Raw genomic sequence first — 15642 nt, 5'->3', positions numbered from 1 at the left:
TGGAGCCTAACCATGGGGTGAGCGAGGCAAAGAGAAACAGGTAAAGCAGGAGAAGCAACGACAGTGACAGCAGTGAAGAGCAACAGAGCTTTTCCAGAAAGCCCGGGAGACCAAGGACACACCAATGAGAATGAGGAGAAAGCAGAGCAACTAGCTCGAAGAAAACCAAGGAAGAAGACAACGTGAACGCCAACATGTGCTCCTAGGCAGCAGATCCTGGGGAAGGAATCTGCAAAATGCAAGGTATGATAATGCCCGGGCTCTCCAGCGAACATCCCACAGGGACTGACCTTCAGGAACAAGAGGACATGTCTGGGAATAGATGGAGGCAGACCAGGCAAGGAATGTTTGCCAGTTCCCTGGCCGGGGATCGCTGTTTCAACCACACACATGGACACAGTCTATTTAGGGTGGTAAAGTTGTCAAAGATTTAATTTAGTCCTTGAAATTGTGCCACTGAATTATTCCAAATGAATATCCTCTTATTTGAAGACTTCTTTATTTAATCTAATAGGAACTGAGAGATTGTTGCATACTCTTTGAACCATACCCAGGGAAAGAGAAAGGGAAGCAGTTTCATCTTTAGATTAAAATGAAGAGCCTAAATGTAAAAACTACTTACAGTTATTTACCAACTCCCCAAACCAACTTTTAAAGGACCCTATACCAGAAGAATTGATTTAGAGCCAATGCTTATATTTGGGTGACTGCTGCATCCCAGGCTGGTGCAAAGGCAAGGATGTCTATGCTATGAGGCTACCTGCCCCATCTACACCAGTTGGTTCCACTGACAACCAGAATAAAGCCAAGAGGAGGAGAAGGACAGATGGACCCAGAGGTCCTGCTTCAAGTGCACACTCACCTTTCAGGCAGCAGTAGGGGAAGACTTCTCAAACCTCTGAGGACACTTGCCAAATTGTGTAGTAATTATCCTGATCTTCAGCCGCAAACTTTAATGTTCAAAAGAATCTCCTAGAGTGCTTATTTATTTATTATTTAATAAGTGACTGATGTGGGCCATTTTTAAGTCTTTATTGAATTTGTTACAAAATCGCTTCTGATTTTACGTTCTTTTTTTTTTTTTAGTTACAAAGCATGTGGCATCTTAGCTCCCTGACCAGGGGTCAAATGTGCACTGAAAGGCGAAGTCTTGACTAGTGGACACCAGGGAAGTCCACAGAGTGCTTATCTGAACCGGAGGATTCTGGTTCTTGGTTAGGTTTAGGGTTCAGGAACTATTTTTTTTCACAATCACTCTTTGAAAAATTCTAGGTTAGATTTTTCCCATGACAATTGGGAGAATCTGAATCTCCATTTTCAATCAAACGTTGCTTTGAAAATAACTAGGACTTGGCACACAGAAAGGCAGAGAAGACTCTGCTTTATTCTCAAGAACATAATCACTTTGCTTTCCATTTACATCCTTGGTAAAGGAATTTATAAATTATATCCCAGGGGATCAATGTGAAGAAAAAGGAGAGAGGCTTTGACAATGTACGTGCACAGCTACTCCTTTTGCATGTAGATGGAACAGCCTTCTCCCCGCTGCAGAGAGGTCTGCTTGCTACCGTGTGAGAAGACAACAACTCGAGCTTCACTAGAGCCATACACACAGCTATGTTTTACTGCAGGTGCCAAAGGGTGAGATGGGTTAGACCTCAAGTCCCAGTGCTGCTGCTTCCTTTACAAAAGGAGATGACAATTCTGGTCCTACGCGCTTGGTGGACTGCAGTGAAATCCAAATGCTACCATGTAGAGGAAAGGAAAAGGGAACTGGCTTAAAAGGAGGTAGTGTCACAAGATAGTGCTGCTTCTCCTTCTCATATTGGTCCCTGAGTTTCCCACTTTAAAATGGAGGTCTTGGGAAACAGGGGCTGTTTCTCTGAAGGGAATGCCGTGATTTGAGAAGACACCACTGCAGAATGCCACGAGGGTTCGTTTCTTAATACAGGGGCCACATCCTTTGCTCTAGCTGTTGCGTGAAACTGGCTCAGACTCCAAGGTCCTGTTCACGAGGAGGGATTTCCAGGACGAGCCTTTAAAGTCCTGACACATTTTACGTGGTCAGCTCTGTATCGTGCTCCGGCAGGACACGAATTATCTATGGAGGTCTGAGGGGGCAGGTCTGGTCCAAAGCACTTGGGAGTGGCAATTCTGATGCCCACTGAGACGATAATTTTCCCAAGTGAACTGGGCCAGAGGTCTTCCCAGTTACACCTTTTCAGGTTAACGCCCCATCTTCTCTCAGACTCTGTTTTTCCTTTATGTGTATTTTGTTGCATGTGGAAGAGCAATATGGGAGTAGAAAAAAAGGTTTTGGGCCAAATAATGCAGTATGGTTGGAAATGCTTTCCTTGTGCAGATTTGGCATAAAAATAAACTTCTCTGGGAGAGGGCTGTTGGTGCCTGTTGCTCATTAATATGCTGAAATGATTTCGCACCCCCCCCCCATTTTGAAGGTTCCTTGAGGCAGATTTCTATTCATTTTTTTTTTCTTTCTGGGAAAAAGATAACATGGGTTTGGAGAGAGGTGTGAGAGGGCAGGATGTGGAACTTATGCAATGTAGAACTTCTGAGAAATACTACCATTTGTGTGGTTCTCTTAGTTACATAAGGCTGAGTTTGGATGTCTACGCTGTGGACTGGTGTCTTTTAGGAGGTAAAAAAAGGTTTAGAGAAGACTTTCTTTTCAAGTACTATTAGATAACCATGACTTGTACTTAGCAAATGTGGACCTACAGGGCAGGTTTACCTGGACAGGAGACACAACACCTGCCAAGCCCACATATCACCGGTGAATGAGACAGACACACACACACACACACACACACACACACACATACACACACACAGAGTCATGGAAGTACATGTGGGACTTCTTTTTCAGGAATTTCTATTGAACATTCTAGGGTGGAATTAAATTTTGAGGTGGGCACAGCTACATAAAAGAAAAATGTACTACATTTTCATTTTGGTTTTATGAGGACCCCGAGTCAAAACAAATCCCTGGACTGGAATCGGCACTTCTTCATTCAGGACAGAACCTCCAGGGGATGGTGAACTGTGGCTGTGGCGCCCTAGTGACTTGGGTCAGTCAGTGTCCAACACGGAGGGAAGGGAGAGAGTTTTGTGGGCTCACGGCCTAGCAGGTGGGCAGGTACCTGGTTGGGGGTCCGTGTAATCCACGGTGTAGCCATCCAGTTGGAGAAGTTCCTGAGGCTCGGCTTTTTTCTCCCGGTAACTGCACATGGCAAACGTGTACTGACTCACCTGAAAAGGAGAAGCAGAGACGTGTGAGGTTGATTCCCTAGAGCCCATCTTCCTTGAATAAACCCTCTCCATTCAAGCCTGTCCTTTCCCGAGGCCCTGCACTCTGGAGCTGGGTTCAGATTGCATTTTTCCATCTCCTGGCTGTGTGACTTGCAGCAAGTTAAGAGATTTCTCTGGTCCTGGTATCTCACCTGTAGATGGATATAATCTAAGAACCTACCTTGTTGCTGCCTTATTGTGTGGACTGAATGAGTTCATATCTGAAATGCATTTCAGATCTTTTCTTGATGCTTAGGAAGTGCTTGAGAAAAGTTAGCTATTATCATTACTGCTATATTTAATTGGGCTAAGCGACATGAAATTCACATTTGGGTAGGTCAAAACTGGTTGCATGGCAGCAATTTTATAGCTTCTACCTACTATGACTTTGGCCCTGGCTCTGGCTGAGGCCGTCATGCTTTCAGACTCGACACAGGTCTTTCAGTCGTAAGTTAGGGACCTGACTTTTATTTACACTCGCCTCCATTTCTTTTAGTATTTTATGTTTTGCAGGTCAATTCTCTGCACTGAGCCACACATCTCATTTCTTCCTCGCCCTTCCCATGGAAGGAGTGCCTTTGGTCGCTCTGAAAAGTCTTCCCTTCGTCTCAGACAAGTGCAGGAGTGACACGCTGTCACAAGCAATGAGTGCTTGATCTCTAGGCGCCAGTCACGGGAGAGCCACCCTCGGCCCCCGTCCCTCACCAGCCTCCGCCCACGTCGGTGCTGGGTGCATGCTCCACAGCTGCAGGCCGGCCTTCAGGATCCTGTCGCCACAGTGCACCCAGACCCAGCATGGACACTGAGCATTTCTGCATCCAGCCTGTCTGCAAGGAGCCCAGGGAAGAGCAAGCATCCTTCAGGCTTCGGGCTAAAAGCTCAGGGGCATATTCGCCATCCATGGATGTCAAATGTCGTGGAGGAGTGCCATATCCCTCATCTCTTAGTTCCCTTTATTAAAACAGACATTTACTAAGTGAACTTTGATCCCGGCAGGGGATATTTTTTTATCTCCTCCGTGGGTCAGATTTGTCCTTCTTTTAAATGGTAAGAAATTAGAGCTCTCAAACCCTGCATATGTCTCCCACAGTCCCTGGCCTGAAGGTCCCAGCCGTAAGATTAACAGGAGTCCTCAGGAGAATGTTTCACTGGTTGGTTTATCTCTTGCTGCCCTCTGTTGGTTCCTGATGAAAACTTTCTGCCTGACTTGGATTTCTTTACTGTGCTTGTAGTTTACAGAATCTGTTCCTTATACTGCAGGGTCTTGATGGGCTTCAAGGGAAACATAAAGCCGCTAAGAGTATGTTCGTAAGTGGACATGTACTATGCTTTGCAATAAGCAGCTTCTTCTAAAAAGGAGGATTAAGAATGGAAGCTTTGCGTAGAGGTCACATAGGCCTGGGACCTCATCCCAGCTCTCCTAAGTTCTCATACATGTAACTCAGAGCCCTTATCTGTATTTTACCTGTCCTACTGTGGCCGAAGAATAAATTGAGTGGTGAAGGGCTTTTTACATTGTGTGTGATATTCGCCTGGCAAATACATGCATTTATGTAAGCAGTTTCCTTGCATTTGGCACTATTTTCTCCTACAAAGTAGCTGAGCAGGTGTATTTGCCTACCAGATTATAAGTCCTTTGAAGGCATGCCTAGAGAATCATATATCTTCGTTATATTCCCCTTGCCATGAGCAAAATCTACCATGTAATGGGCATTCACTAATTGGGTCTGATTGATACTAGAAAAATGAGTATTATCATCCAATAAAGAGGTTTCCTCCCTTCCAGATTTACATATGTTACTCCAGTCCATTACTGATCTCAGAGACAACTGATTCTCCATACCTGAGAGTAAACAGATAGATATTGTTGAAATAGCTCCTTAATGATATTCTTTACCTCTCTGGTAACCTGGACATTATATAGCACATTAACGTGATGATCAGCCAGATAGAGGGTTGGGGACGTTTGTTTGAGATCAGTGAAACATCACAACAGAAAGGTGCTACTTCAAGGTTCAGGCATTTACTATGACTACATGCTTGGGGCTTTTTGACTTTTCCTTCTTCTACTTAGATTCTTGCTTCTTGGAGAGCTGTACGCTGCTGCCCCCTTCTGGTAATACTGTTGAAGTTGTTCCAGACAAACTTTGGGCTCAAAGAAATTGGTTTATCAGGACCATTTTAATAAGGAATTTGGCAACTTACTTTAGGAAAAAAAGGAGGAAAGAAGGAATGATTTATTTTTGAATATTTATAAGTATTGCAAGGAACCTCAGATTTTCTAGAGATCATCAAGTGTGAGGGAACAGCAAAGGTTTGGGACTTGCCAAACTGTTGTAAAAGGAGGCAAAAGGAGAAGGGGACAGTAGAAAATGAGACGATTAGATGGTGTCAATGACGCAATGGACATGAATTTGAGCAAACTCTGGGAGATAGTGGAGGACAGGGAAGCCTGGCATGCTACAATTCATGGAGTCAAAAAGCGTCAGACATAACTTAGCGACTGAACAACAATGAAATCTTGTAATCCCTGACCTGCCAGAGTTTGCTACATGGAGAGGGCTCCTCAAGAATGAAGCCAGTTTAGAGGAAAGCACAGTCAAGAGATTCTATAAGCAATGAAGCTGCTCAAAAATCAGTGGGTGGATGGATGAATGGATGATACATAAACAGGTAAGAGATCCGTAATTAAAACAAGATTTGTAATGGACCAAGTATAGTAAAAATGCTAACGGAAGAATTTAATTGGTGCTTTTAGAGGTTTTCACTGTAAAATTCTTTCAATTTTTCTGAATGTTTGAAAATGTTCTTGATAAAATAGTAGAAGAAATAAAAAGATAACAGGAAAAAAAAGCAAAGAAATGGTTCAGATAGAGAGACTGAGTCTTGGTGACTTTGTTTAAGCTCTGGACCCAGACACGCCAGAAAAACTCTTTAGCTAATTAGTAATTCAATAACTAACCAATATAATTATTCTAAAACTTAAGCTAATTCAGGTTGATGATTGTTGTTTACAGAATATAAATATAAACGTCTTTTAGGGCACTTGTGAAGTTGAGTGGGAAGAATGAACATTCATTCAGCGATTAAATCATTCACATCCTCCATGTCTTACAATTCACTTTCATGATTAACTTAATATTGATTTCTGGGTGGTACCTATTGTATTATGAGGTGCTTTACATTATCAGGCAATATGCTAGCTTATTCAGATTTAGATTTTTAGAAAGTTGGAATGGTCAGAATTTAGGGACATTATATTATTTCTATATTTTCTCAGGGCTTCCCTGGTGGCTCAGATGGCAAAGAATCTGCCTGAGATGCAGGAGACCTGGATTCGATCCCGGGATCGGGATGATTCCCTGGATAAGGAGATGGCAACCGACTTCACTATTCTTGCCTGGGAAATCCCATGGACAGAGGACCCTGGCGGGCTAAGTCCATGGGGCTGTAAAGAGTCAGACATGACTGAGCGACTAAAACTTCCACTTCACTTTCATACTATCTCTAGGGAATCAGAGACAAGATATTATTTCGGGACTATATCGGCTCTAACTGATGCAAGTGAGAGAGCTATAGGCCGCTGTACCCACACGGCTTCACCTGAGAGTTTGGCGTCACGGAAGACACCTGCAATCAGAAGACCTGTGTGAGGCTGCACATGGGTTGTCTATGAGCTGTTGCTCCTGGGTAAGTCATTTAAGCAGCCTCAGCTTCTCTTTCCTCCTATGTGGAACCTGGGTGGCGGTGGTGGGGGGTAAGATGGGTCCTCACTATAGTACAGAAATATTGTGAAGACCAGCTTGATAAACGCCTTGTAAACTCCGAGAGGCCGTAAAATAGAATTATCAGCATTATTAGAGAAATCACAGAAAGGTGCTAAAAGGGGACAAGTATCTCAGAAATAATTTGGCTGAAGACCAGTTAAAAACTGATTTTAACAAGAAATTACTGGGGCATGGAAGAAAAATATTTTAAAATAAGAAGATGATAGAGGTGAGGCTTTCTAATATGATATGGATGAGGAGCTGGCTGTATACACTCCGCCCCTTCCAACCCAAGATGGGAAGCTCAGAGTGGAGCTAGTCTTCATCATTAGCAGCGGTCTGGTCACAGTTCCTGACAGTGGTAATCAATGTGCTTGGTCCTGACCATGGCCCCGGCAGTTTAGTTACCCTGATGCTCATTTTCTTGGAGAACATGCACTCTGAGAGAGCAGTCTGCAAGGAATGAGAGACTTGGTTTAAGACTGACAATGACTTCAGAGCAGTGTTTCTTCACAGGTGGTCTCTGGACACCCTGCACCAGCACCTCCTGGGCTGTGTGTCAAGGACATAGGTTCCTGAGCTCCATCTCAGAGTCTTCTCTGTGTTAGAGGCTTCTGCATGGCTCCCGAATGTGCATTTTAAACAACACGCAGTACAGGCAGTCCAGGTCCATAACTGGAAAACACAGTGGAGCAACACTGAAGTCTCCATCACAGAAACCCCCTGAAACGGCTTCATCCCCATCAGGGCCGGGGGTGCAGGCTCCAGTCACACTCACCATCATTTTAGCCTTGATCCTTAAACACAGGAATTGCTGCTTTGGCTCAACACTCCTCAAAGGGTGGCCTTTGTCCCTGGTTAGTAGGAAGTCCATTTACGACCTATTTTTTTGTTCCTAAGGTAGTAGCTTAGCTCTAAAAGGAAATCTCATTAAGACAGAATGCAAAAATTCTGCATTATGGACAAAAAAGGAGACCATGTGCATGTGTGTGAGATAGAGCGAGACAGACACACAGACAGCTGGGGTGGGAGAGGAGATGGACTCTGAGGAGACTGGTGTTGGATATGTTCTCTCTGCTGCTGCTGCTGAGTCGCTTCAGTCGTGTCTGACTCTGTGCGACCCCATAGACGGCGGCCCACCAGGCTCCCCCGTCCCTGGGATTCTCAAGGCAAGAACACTGGAGTGGGTTGCCATTTCCTTCTCCAATTCATGAAAGTGAAAAGTAAAAGTGAAGTCGCTCAGTCATGTCCGACTCTTCGCGACCCCATGGACTGCAGCCCACCAGGCTCCTCCATCCATGGGATTCTCCAGGCAAGAGTACTGGAGTGGGGTGCCATTGCCTTCTCCGGTTCTCTCTCTAGGCTTTCCAAACAATTTTCCTTGTATTAAATCTAATGGAACTCACGATCCTGTTGGAAATTATGCATCACCAAGTCTATATAAAAATAACACTCCGTCTGAATGGAGAGGAAACAAACATTCATTGAGTCACGTGGGTAGCTGTGCTTCCTGAGCGGTGGCTTCACGCTGTCCACAGAGACCCCTCTGAGGCTGCTGGGGAGTCAGGGCAGGACAGGGTTGGGGGATCTGCTTCTTTCCCCAGCTCCCTCATCCATCCCCAAATTTGATCAGACCGGTTCTCCTGTCTGTTTTGTTTTTGGCCACACCGCACACATGTGGGATCTTAGCTCCCCATGTAGGGATGGAACCAGAGACTCTGCGGAGGAAGCGTGGAGTCTTCACCTACTGGACCACCAGGAAGTCCAGGTTATCCTGTTTTTACTTTTGCGTGCTGGGTATCAGTGGAATGGTGCAGTGGCTGAAAAGAAACTCAAAATCATCTGTCTGTTAGACTGGTTTCCACGCCACATGCAGCTGCCCGGCGCCAATGGGCACCACTTGGACCACCATCTTTCTATTCAAGCAACTTGGGGTATTTTTGGTTTCCCTGAATTGGGCCAGGATATGGGGCCTTGAACTTCTCTCTTGCAGCTCTGTTGGCACTGGGGTTGTTTTGAAGTGCTTAAGTTTTTGTTTATCATTTTCATAGACTGCCTGCAAGTGTGATCGTCTAAACAGCAGAGATGAAAAAATGTGCAGAATCCAAAAGTGACGCAGTATTTTCCAGGCAGGCCACTAAAACTGCTTTGAGATACTGTTGTAGTGGACAGGACAAAAATGTCAACAAAACCTGAGCTCTCCTCCTGGCTCCCCCATTACCTTGGTGATGGCAAGGCTGTCGTATCACCTCCGTGAGCCACAGAAAGTGTTAAGGGAGGCATTGGGTTTCGATTGAAACAGAAGGTTTAGTTTGAGGGATCCCTGTACCCAATGTACCACAAGGGCTCTTTAAAGTGAATGAGAATCACATGTACATGAAACATCTCACACAATCCTTGTAGGAAAGATGCTGAGCTTTAGGCGGGCCTCCAATGTCCTTTCATGATTTTCAGAAGTGAGCTCAGAGCCTGCTTTGTAGCTACTGGGTGATTCTTAACTTCTTCTGGTAGAAGGCTTGGTGCGAATGCCCTAAAACGCCTGTGTTCCAGTCGCACTGCTTGTAACAATCATTCTCTTCTTGTGGGTTCAGTACATACTGTATAGACATAGCTTCATTAGCATTTTCAGCACGATTACTTTTTTTCTCTGGAGAATGAAATCTCTCCCGAAGTAAGAGATCAGCCACGTCTCCTAAGCACTCTGTCATTTCAAAGATTCTCAGAGGAAAGTCTCGTGTCCAGTAACCGGCTGCCACAGTGGGAGACGAGACTTTGTATCCCATGAGGAGGCCACTCGTCCCAGTTTCTCTGAGAAGGTGTCGCCAGCCACTCTCCGGGCCGTATGACCTTTCCTTTCTCAGAACCACCTGAAGCACTGCCTGGGCTCTCTCTCTCTCCTCCTTTTCCTTCGTTCTTCCACCAAACACTTCCTGAATAAGCATGCCAGATACTGAGCAGGACAGGGTATGTGTTGGAGCTGAGGGGAGGGAAGGACAGCTAGGACACTGTCTATGCGGGAGGCCAGACTCACAAGTGAGTCTAGGGGGGCTGCTCTGCCCAGTGGGAGGCACAGAAGGGGAGAATCACCCATAATCCAGCACTACTTCTTTTGATGTCTGTTTCTCTCAACCTATATGCTCTCTTTAGAGTCGGTATCACCTGTATGGGTCTGCTCAGCATTCACTTCTGTGTCTGGTAATGGCACCCTGATTTTGCACTGGAGACAGCTCAGTGCCACTGTGAGTCAAAGTGCCATGGCCTGCCCTGTGAAAAGTTGGGTGTGTGACACAAGCTGGACTGACCCAGCTCCCTGTCTCAAATTTGACTCTTGAGTGGAAATGCAAGGATAGAAAACGGTCAGAGCTGATTCTGTCCTCCAGCCACATCAATGACACTGGCCATGGTTCCTACTGCCTGGATTTCTGAAACTCCTCTGGGAAGTAGCTTTTGCAACAATCGTATCAACTACCACAAAAGCCTTCCAAAATACATTTTTAAAAATCATAATTGCCTTGCATTTGTTTCTGCTGTCTGCTTATGAGGAACTCTAAGAGATACTCTTTTGGAAGTAGGGACTAGGTCTCCAGGTTCTTCTCTATGATCTATCAATGTGCCCTAATCAAAATAGGTACTGGATAAATGTTGGTTAGCTGATATTCCAAGGAAATGTACTGAAGGATTAAATGTCTTCTATCACTTAGACGTGGCTCATTTGAAAGGGTGGGAAAAATTCCAAAGTTTTCCTTTGGTTAATTTATTTTGAGGTTTTGTTGTACCCTAGAGCAATCATGAAAGCAAAGATCATGTCTTGCTTACAGCTAGAGAGATGAAGTCTGCCTTAGAGGCTCAGCAGAGGCTTGAGTAGATCCACAGAAGGTCTAGCCTTAGAAGCTCAGGATTGGTAGAACTTTCAGGGCCATTTAGACTAAGGCGCAGCTGCTTTACTGTGAGGTTTCGGAATTGGTAGAGCCCAAAATACTAGTCAAGGCTCTTTGCAACCTCAAGGACCGTAGTCCGCCAGGATTCTCTGTCCAAGGAATTCTCCAGGCCAGAATTCTAGAGTGGGTAGCCGTTCCCTTCTCCAGGGGATCTTTTCCAACCCAGGAATTGAACCAGGGTCTCCTGCACTGCAGGCGATTCTTTACCAGCTGAGCTACCAGGGAGGCCCCATAGCCAACAGAGTAACCCAAAACCACCTTTAGTCACTTAAATTTAAATTACAAGTTGACTCACTTTATGACATGTTTCAAAGTACAGCATAAATTAATTTTGGCAAAATGAATTATAGTTTACATGCTCTGGTGAAACTTACAAATTAAAAAGCGGTAATGGCAAATTCCTTTATAAACTGAAAAATCCGGATGCAAAAAGCAAACAAACCAAAAAAAAAAAAAAGAGAGAGAGAGAGATTTTTCAAGGGTACATATTACTATTCTGGAATTATGTTTTTCTTAAGGAAGCACAGAAGAGAGCAATGATATCATTTATATATTTCTAGTGTATTATTAGTATCAATATCTGTACCTACACCTGCATCTATATATACAGAGATGTTCCTGGCTGCACAGTTAGTAACAGTCCCAACTGGAGAGGCCCAAAGGACATCAAAAATGAAAACTCCACAAGTATTAGAATCTGAGTGATACACACATTCGTGAAACAGTGTCTACAATGATTTGTGTTCAAAAACAAACAAAAAAAACATGTTAATAAACAACATGAAGAGTTTGGTTATTTATTTTTTTTAATCTATGTGGAAAGATATGTTTAGAAAGGTAATCTTAATTACTGGGGATCTGGAAGCCTCAGAAATCAGTGAGACTGGAATGTTTTTCCACAGATAACTCACAATCAAACAAATGAAACAAAGAAAAAGATGTAAAAAGTCCAACTAAATTCTGGCTTTTCTCATAATGACTATCTTCATGCTTTTAGAAACAGCAGATTCTTGTAAAACAGTGTTAATGTCCCTGTTGCCATAATCAGGCACATGCTTGCTCTCTCCCTGGGCCCTGGTGAGGGTTTACTGTTACCACCTTTCATATATATTTCTGTATTGTTAGAATTAAAAAGTAATTAGCATGTATTAATGTTTAGAATTTTAAAGCGATGTAAAAATAGGAAAACGAGCCATCTAGGTACTGGAAATGTTCTGTATCCCTCTGAATGGTGACTGCATGGATATATAACAAATAGAAGCTCACTGAGTTAAACACTTGAGCTTTGTGCACTTAAGGTAAATTATATAAAAAACATTAAAGTGCTTAGTTGCTCAGTCATGTCCGACTCTTTGCAGCCCCATGAACTATAGCCAGGGCCAGGCTTCTCTGTCCATGGGGATTCTCCAGGCAAGAATACTGGAGTGGAGTGGAGTCGCAATGCCTTCCTCCAGGGGATTTTCCCAACCTGGGGATTGAACCCAGGTCTCCAACATTGCAGGTGGAATCTTTACTGTCTGAGCCACCAGGGAACCCTCAAAACATTAATGAATCCTATCAAGTGTTTAAAAATAATGGCTCTTAAGTTTGATATTAGAGTTGAAGAGTTACCTGCACCAAGACAAAGAATCTCTTCTTCCATCTCTTCCAGACATTCTTACCGATGGCCCATAAATACCTAGAGAAAAGAAAAAGACCAGAGGTGCATTAAGCTTGAGCAAGCGCACTGTTTAATTTGCTTTACCATGAGCTGGGTGCTCATGGACAAGGAAATCCACAGGACGCAGAAACAGAAAGCAGATTCTGGGGTGTGGTTGAGGATAAGGAACAGGAGGCAGGATTTACTTCCACTTATAGAAAGCACTGTGGCCCATCAATCAGACTTGACTTAAATTCCTTGGCGGATTCCAGAAAGCACCTTGGAAAATGTTACACTGCACCTTAATTTGTTTATGTGCTAAAAGTCTTGTAGGTAGGGAAACTCCTGCTGCTGCATAAGAGAGAAAAGAACAGTGCTAAATATTACAACTCCAACTCTTGCACCTCTTCTCAAGTCTTACTCGGGAAAAACTTCCCTTGTTTGCTTTTGCTGTGATTCTGGCAAATGAAGGTACGATACAGAAAGGAAGTTTCAAGCTGACGTAGCAAGTCCTCCCTAAACCTCTCCCTCCTCCCCCCAAATGCGCGTCTGTTGATGGAAATCATTCTTCATACAGGAAAAAAAAAAATTAAGGAAGTTTAAGAATTACAAAGGCACACTTCAAAGATTCTATTATCAGTGTAACTGACTGTTACTGATTCATGAATTATCCCCCACCCCCAGCCTTGTGGACTGATACATGTTGAATTGGCACTGATTAAGGAAGTGAGGCTGGTGCTTTTCAGGCTCTGTTGGATCAGGTGAAGAGAGACCTGGTCATACTCAAATGCATTCAAATCCTCGAGTTCCCAAACTGGCTTTACCTGCTATCAAAAACCAACTGGCCTACTTCCAAGTTCCCACTTCACGTGCGATCAGACAGAATTTCCGCTTTGGAACGTAATGAAGAATGCACCTAATGAAAACGTAGACTGTTTGACAAATGTCAGGGGCTTCTGGGAGTGGCTGGTGGCCAAAGCACTCAGACCTTCAGCCACAGACCAGAGTCATCCATGCACCTTCCTCAGTCGCAAGTATAGCTGATTTTTACCTCCTGCAAAGTTCCTCACTCTGCCCACACCTCCCCTCTTTCAGTCCCAGCCCACATTTGAGGGCCATGGTTAACCATAGACCAGAATGATTTGCATCCTCCTTCTGGCCTCAGGACGGATCCTACCATCTGCACATTCTAGCATGGATTTCCGTGGGGAAACACTTTCACTGAGTCTCCCCTGTAGACATGAGGGGGGTCCCCAACTTCGGCCACTCACACTGCACTTCCATGATTTATTCCAAATCAGTCCATCTATCATATAATTTACTTGCCTTTTTTTTTCTTCAACTTGACTTATTTAACATGAATAAGTTTATTTTGAAAGGAATTGTCATATCATGTTTATACTGATATACGAATTTTATGTTATACTGCATAATACACATTAAAATATGTAACTCTTTAACTATATGCTTATCTGTGTATCATAAACAGTGTTGTGTAGCATCAGTGGTAATGGGTCAACTAGATCAGGAATACACTCCATCTAAATAAGAATGGGCAACTATGAGAGCGTTTCAAGCAGGGGGGAGTGAGACGCTTACATTTGTAATTAAGATGATCCCAGCAGCTGCTGGGTGCTTAAGGCACTGTGGATTGAAAGGGCAAGAGGGAAGGCAGGGAAATCACTGAGGAGAGGTTTACAGGGGTGCAGACCAGAGGATGGTGGCTGAGGCTGTGGAAAAGGCTGGCTGGCTGGTAAGTTTATCAGCTCTGAGGCCAACACGGTCAGCTCTGGCTATGTGGATCACCTAGCTGCCTTGGACAGTGCTCTTAACCTTCTTGAAATATATTAATGTATCCATGGAAGAAATGGACCTTAAAAGGAAGCCTCAGCCAGGTCTAAGGAGAGAGTGGCTTATTAGTTTCTACTGATCAAGAGTATACTCTTCCAGTTCTAGTTTTTCTGCTTAATCCAAGGTGTTGGACAAGATACTTACCACTTGGTACTCTGGAAAAGCATGGCCAGAAACAGCTCTCTCTTGCAGGGTTGTTGTGGGGATTAAATGAGATGATGCTTGTGAAGTGTAAGTACAAAGTATGGCAAGAAGTAGATGCACAATGAATGTCAGTCTAATTATAAAACATACATAAGCATATCATTACTAACAGTTATTAACAGCTACATATGTGGTAAGTTCTGTCCTTGCACATATGTACACAGGGAAATAGATGAAAGATCAAATAAAGACAATGGGCAAAGGTTTTTGTGTTTTTAGTAATGACTGGTAAGACTGTAACAGTCTCATACTTTTCTAGCAGCTACTACCCATTTTTTCTTTCTTCTTGACCTAAATTTGTATAAAGAGATTCACAAAAAACAAACACAGCTACTATATCTAAAGAGTTATAGTTCTTTTAAGTTTTTTTTTTTTTTTTTGGTGTGGACCATTTTTAAAGTCTTTATTGAATCTGTTACAATACTGCTTCTGTTTTATGTTTTGGCTTTTTTGGCCACAAGGCATGTGGGATCTTAGTTCCTGACCAGAAATCAAACCACACCCCCTGCATCGGAAGGCAAAGTCTTAACTACTGGACTGCCAGGGAAGTCCCATAAAGTGCAGTTTTAACTGAGAACTCAAGTAGGAAAACGAGTTCACCTGAAGTCGCAGAATGGAATTCATATGGAATCATTAGTTTTTCTCCTTCATAACAGAAATACTAGCTACTGCTTAGTGAAGTCTTACTAATCTTCTGTGCTGTGCCCAGTACTTTCCATGAATTGATTATACCCACTTGGAGGAGTTAAGAGCTTGAATCTGGAGCCATATTGCCTAGGCTCTGGAGTAACCTTCGGCAAGTTACTAAACATCTCTGCCTCAGTTTTCTCCTCTGTACAATGGGGATAATAATAATAGTACCTACTTCAAGCACTGTTGTAAGGATTCAAGTAGCTAATGAAGTAGAAAGTGCTTAGAACAGTATCTGGCACAA

General features: G+C 43.6%; 1 protein-coding gene across 1 annotated transcript in view; it reads right to left on the bottom strand.

The window, feature by feature from the left end:
* The window catches only part of CADPS (calcium dependent secretion activator), a 476711-nt gene that overhangs the window by 161965 nt on the left and 299104 nt on the right, over window positions 1–15642 (bottom strand). The window contains 2 exon segments of the mRNA XM_070360581.1: window positions 3162–3270; window positions 12626–12692. Of these exon segments, the coding sequence (XP_070216682.1) occupies window positions 3162–3270; window positions 12626–12692 (176 nt within the window).

This window comes from Bos mutus, chromosome 22 (genome assembly GCF_027580195.1).
Source record: "Bos mutus isolate GX-2022 chromosome 22, NWIPB_WYAK_1.1, whole genome shotgun sequence".
NCBI lineage: Eukaryota > Metazoa > Chordata > Mammalia > Artiodactyla > Bovidae > Bos > Bos mutus.
This window is presented reverse-complemented; position numbering and strand designations above follow the sequence as displayed.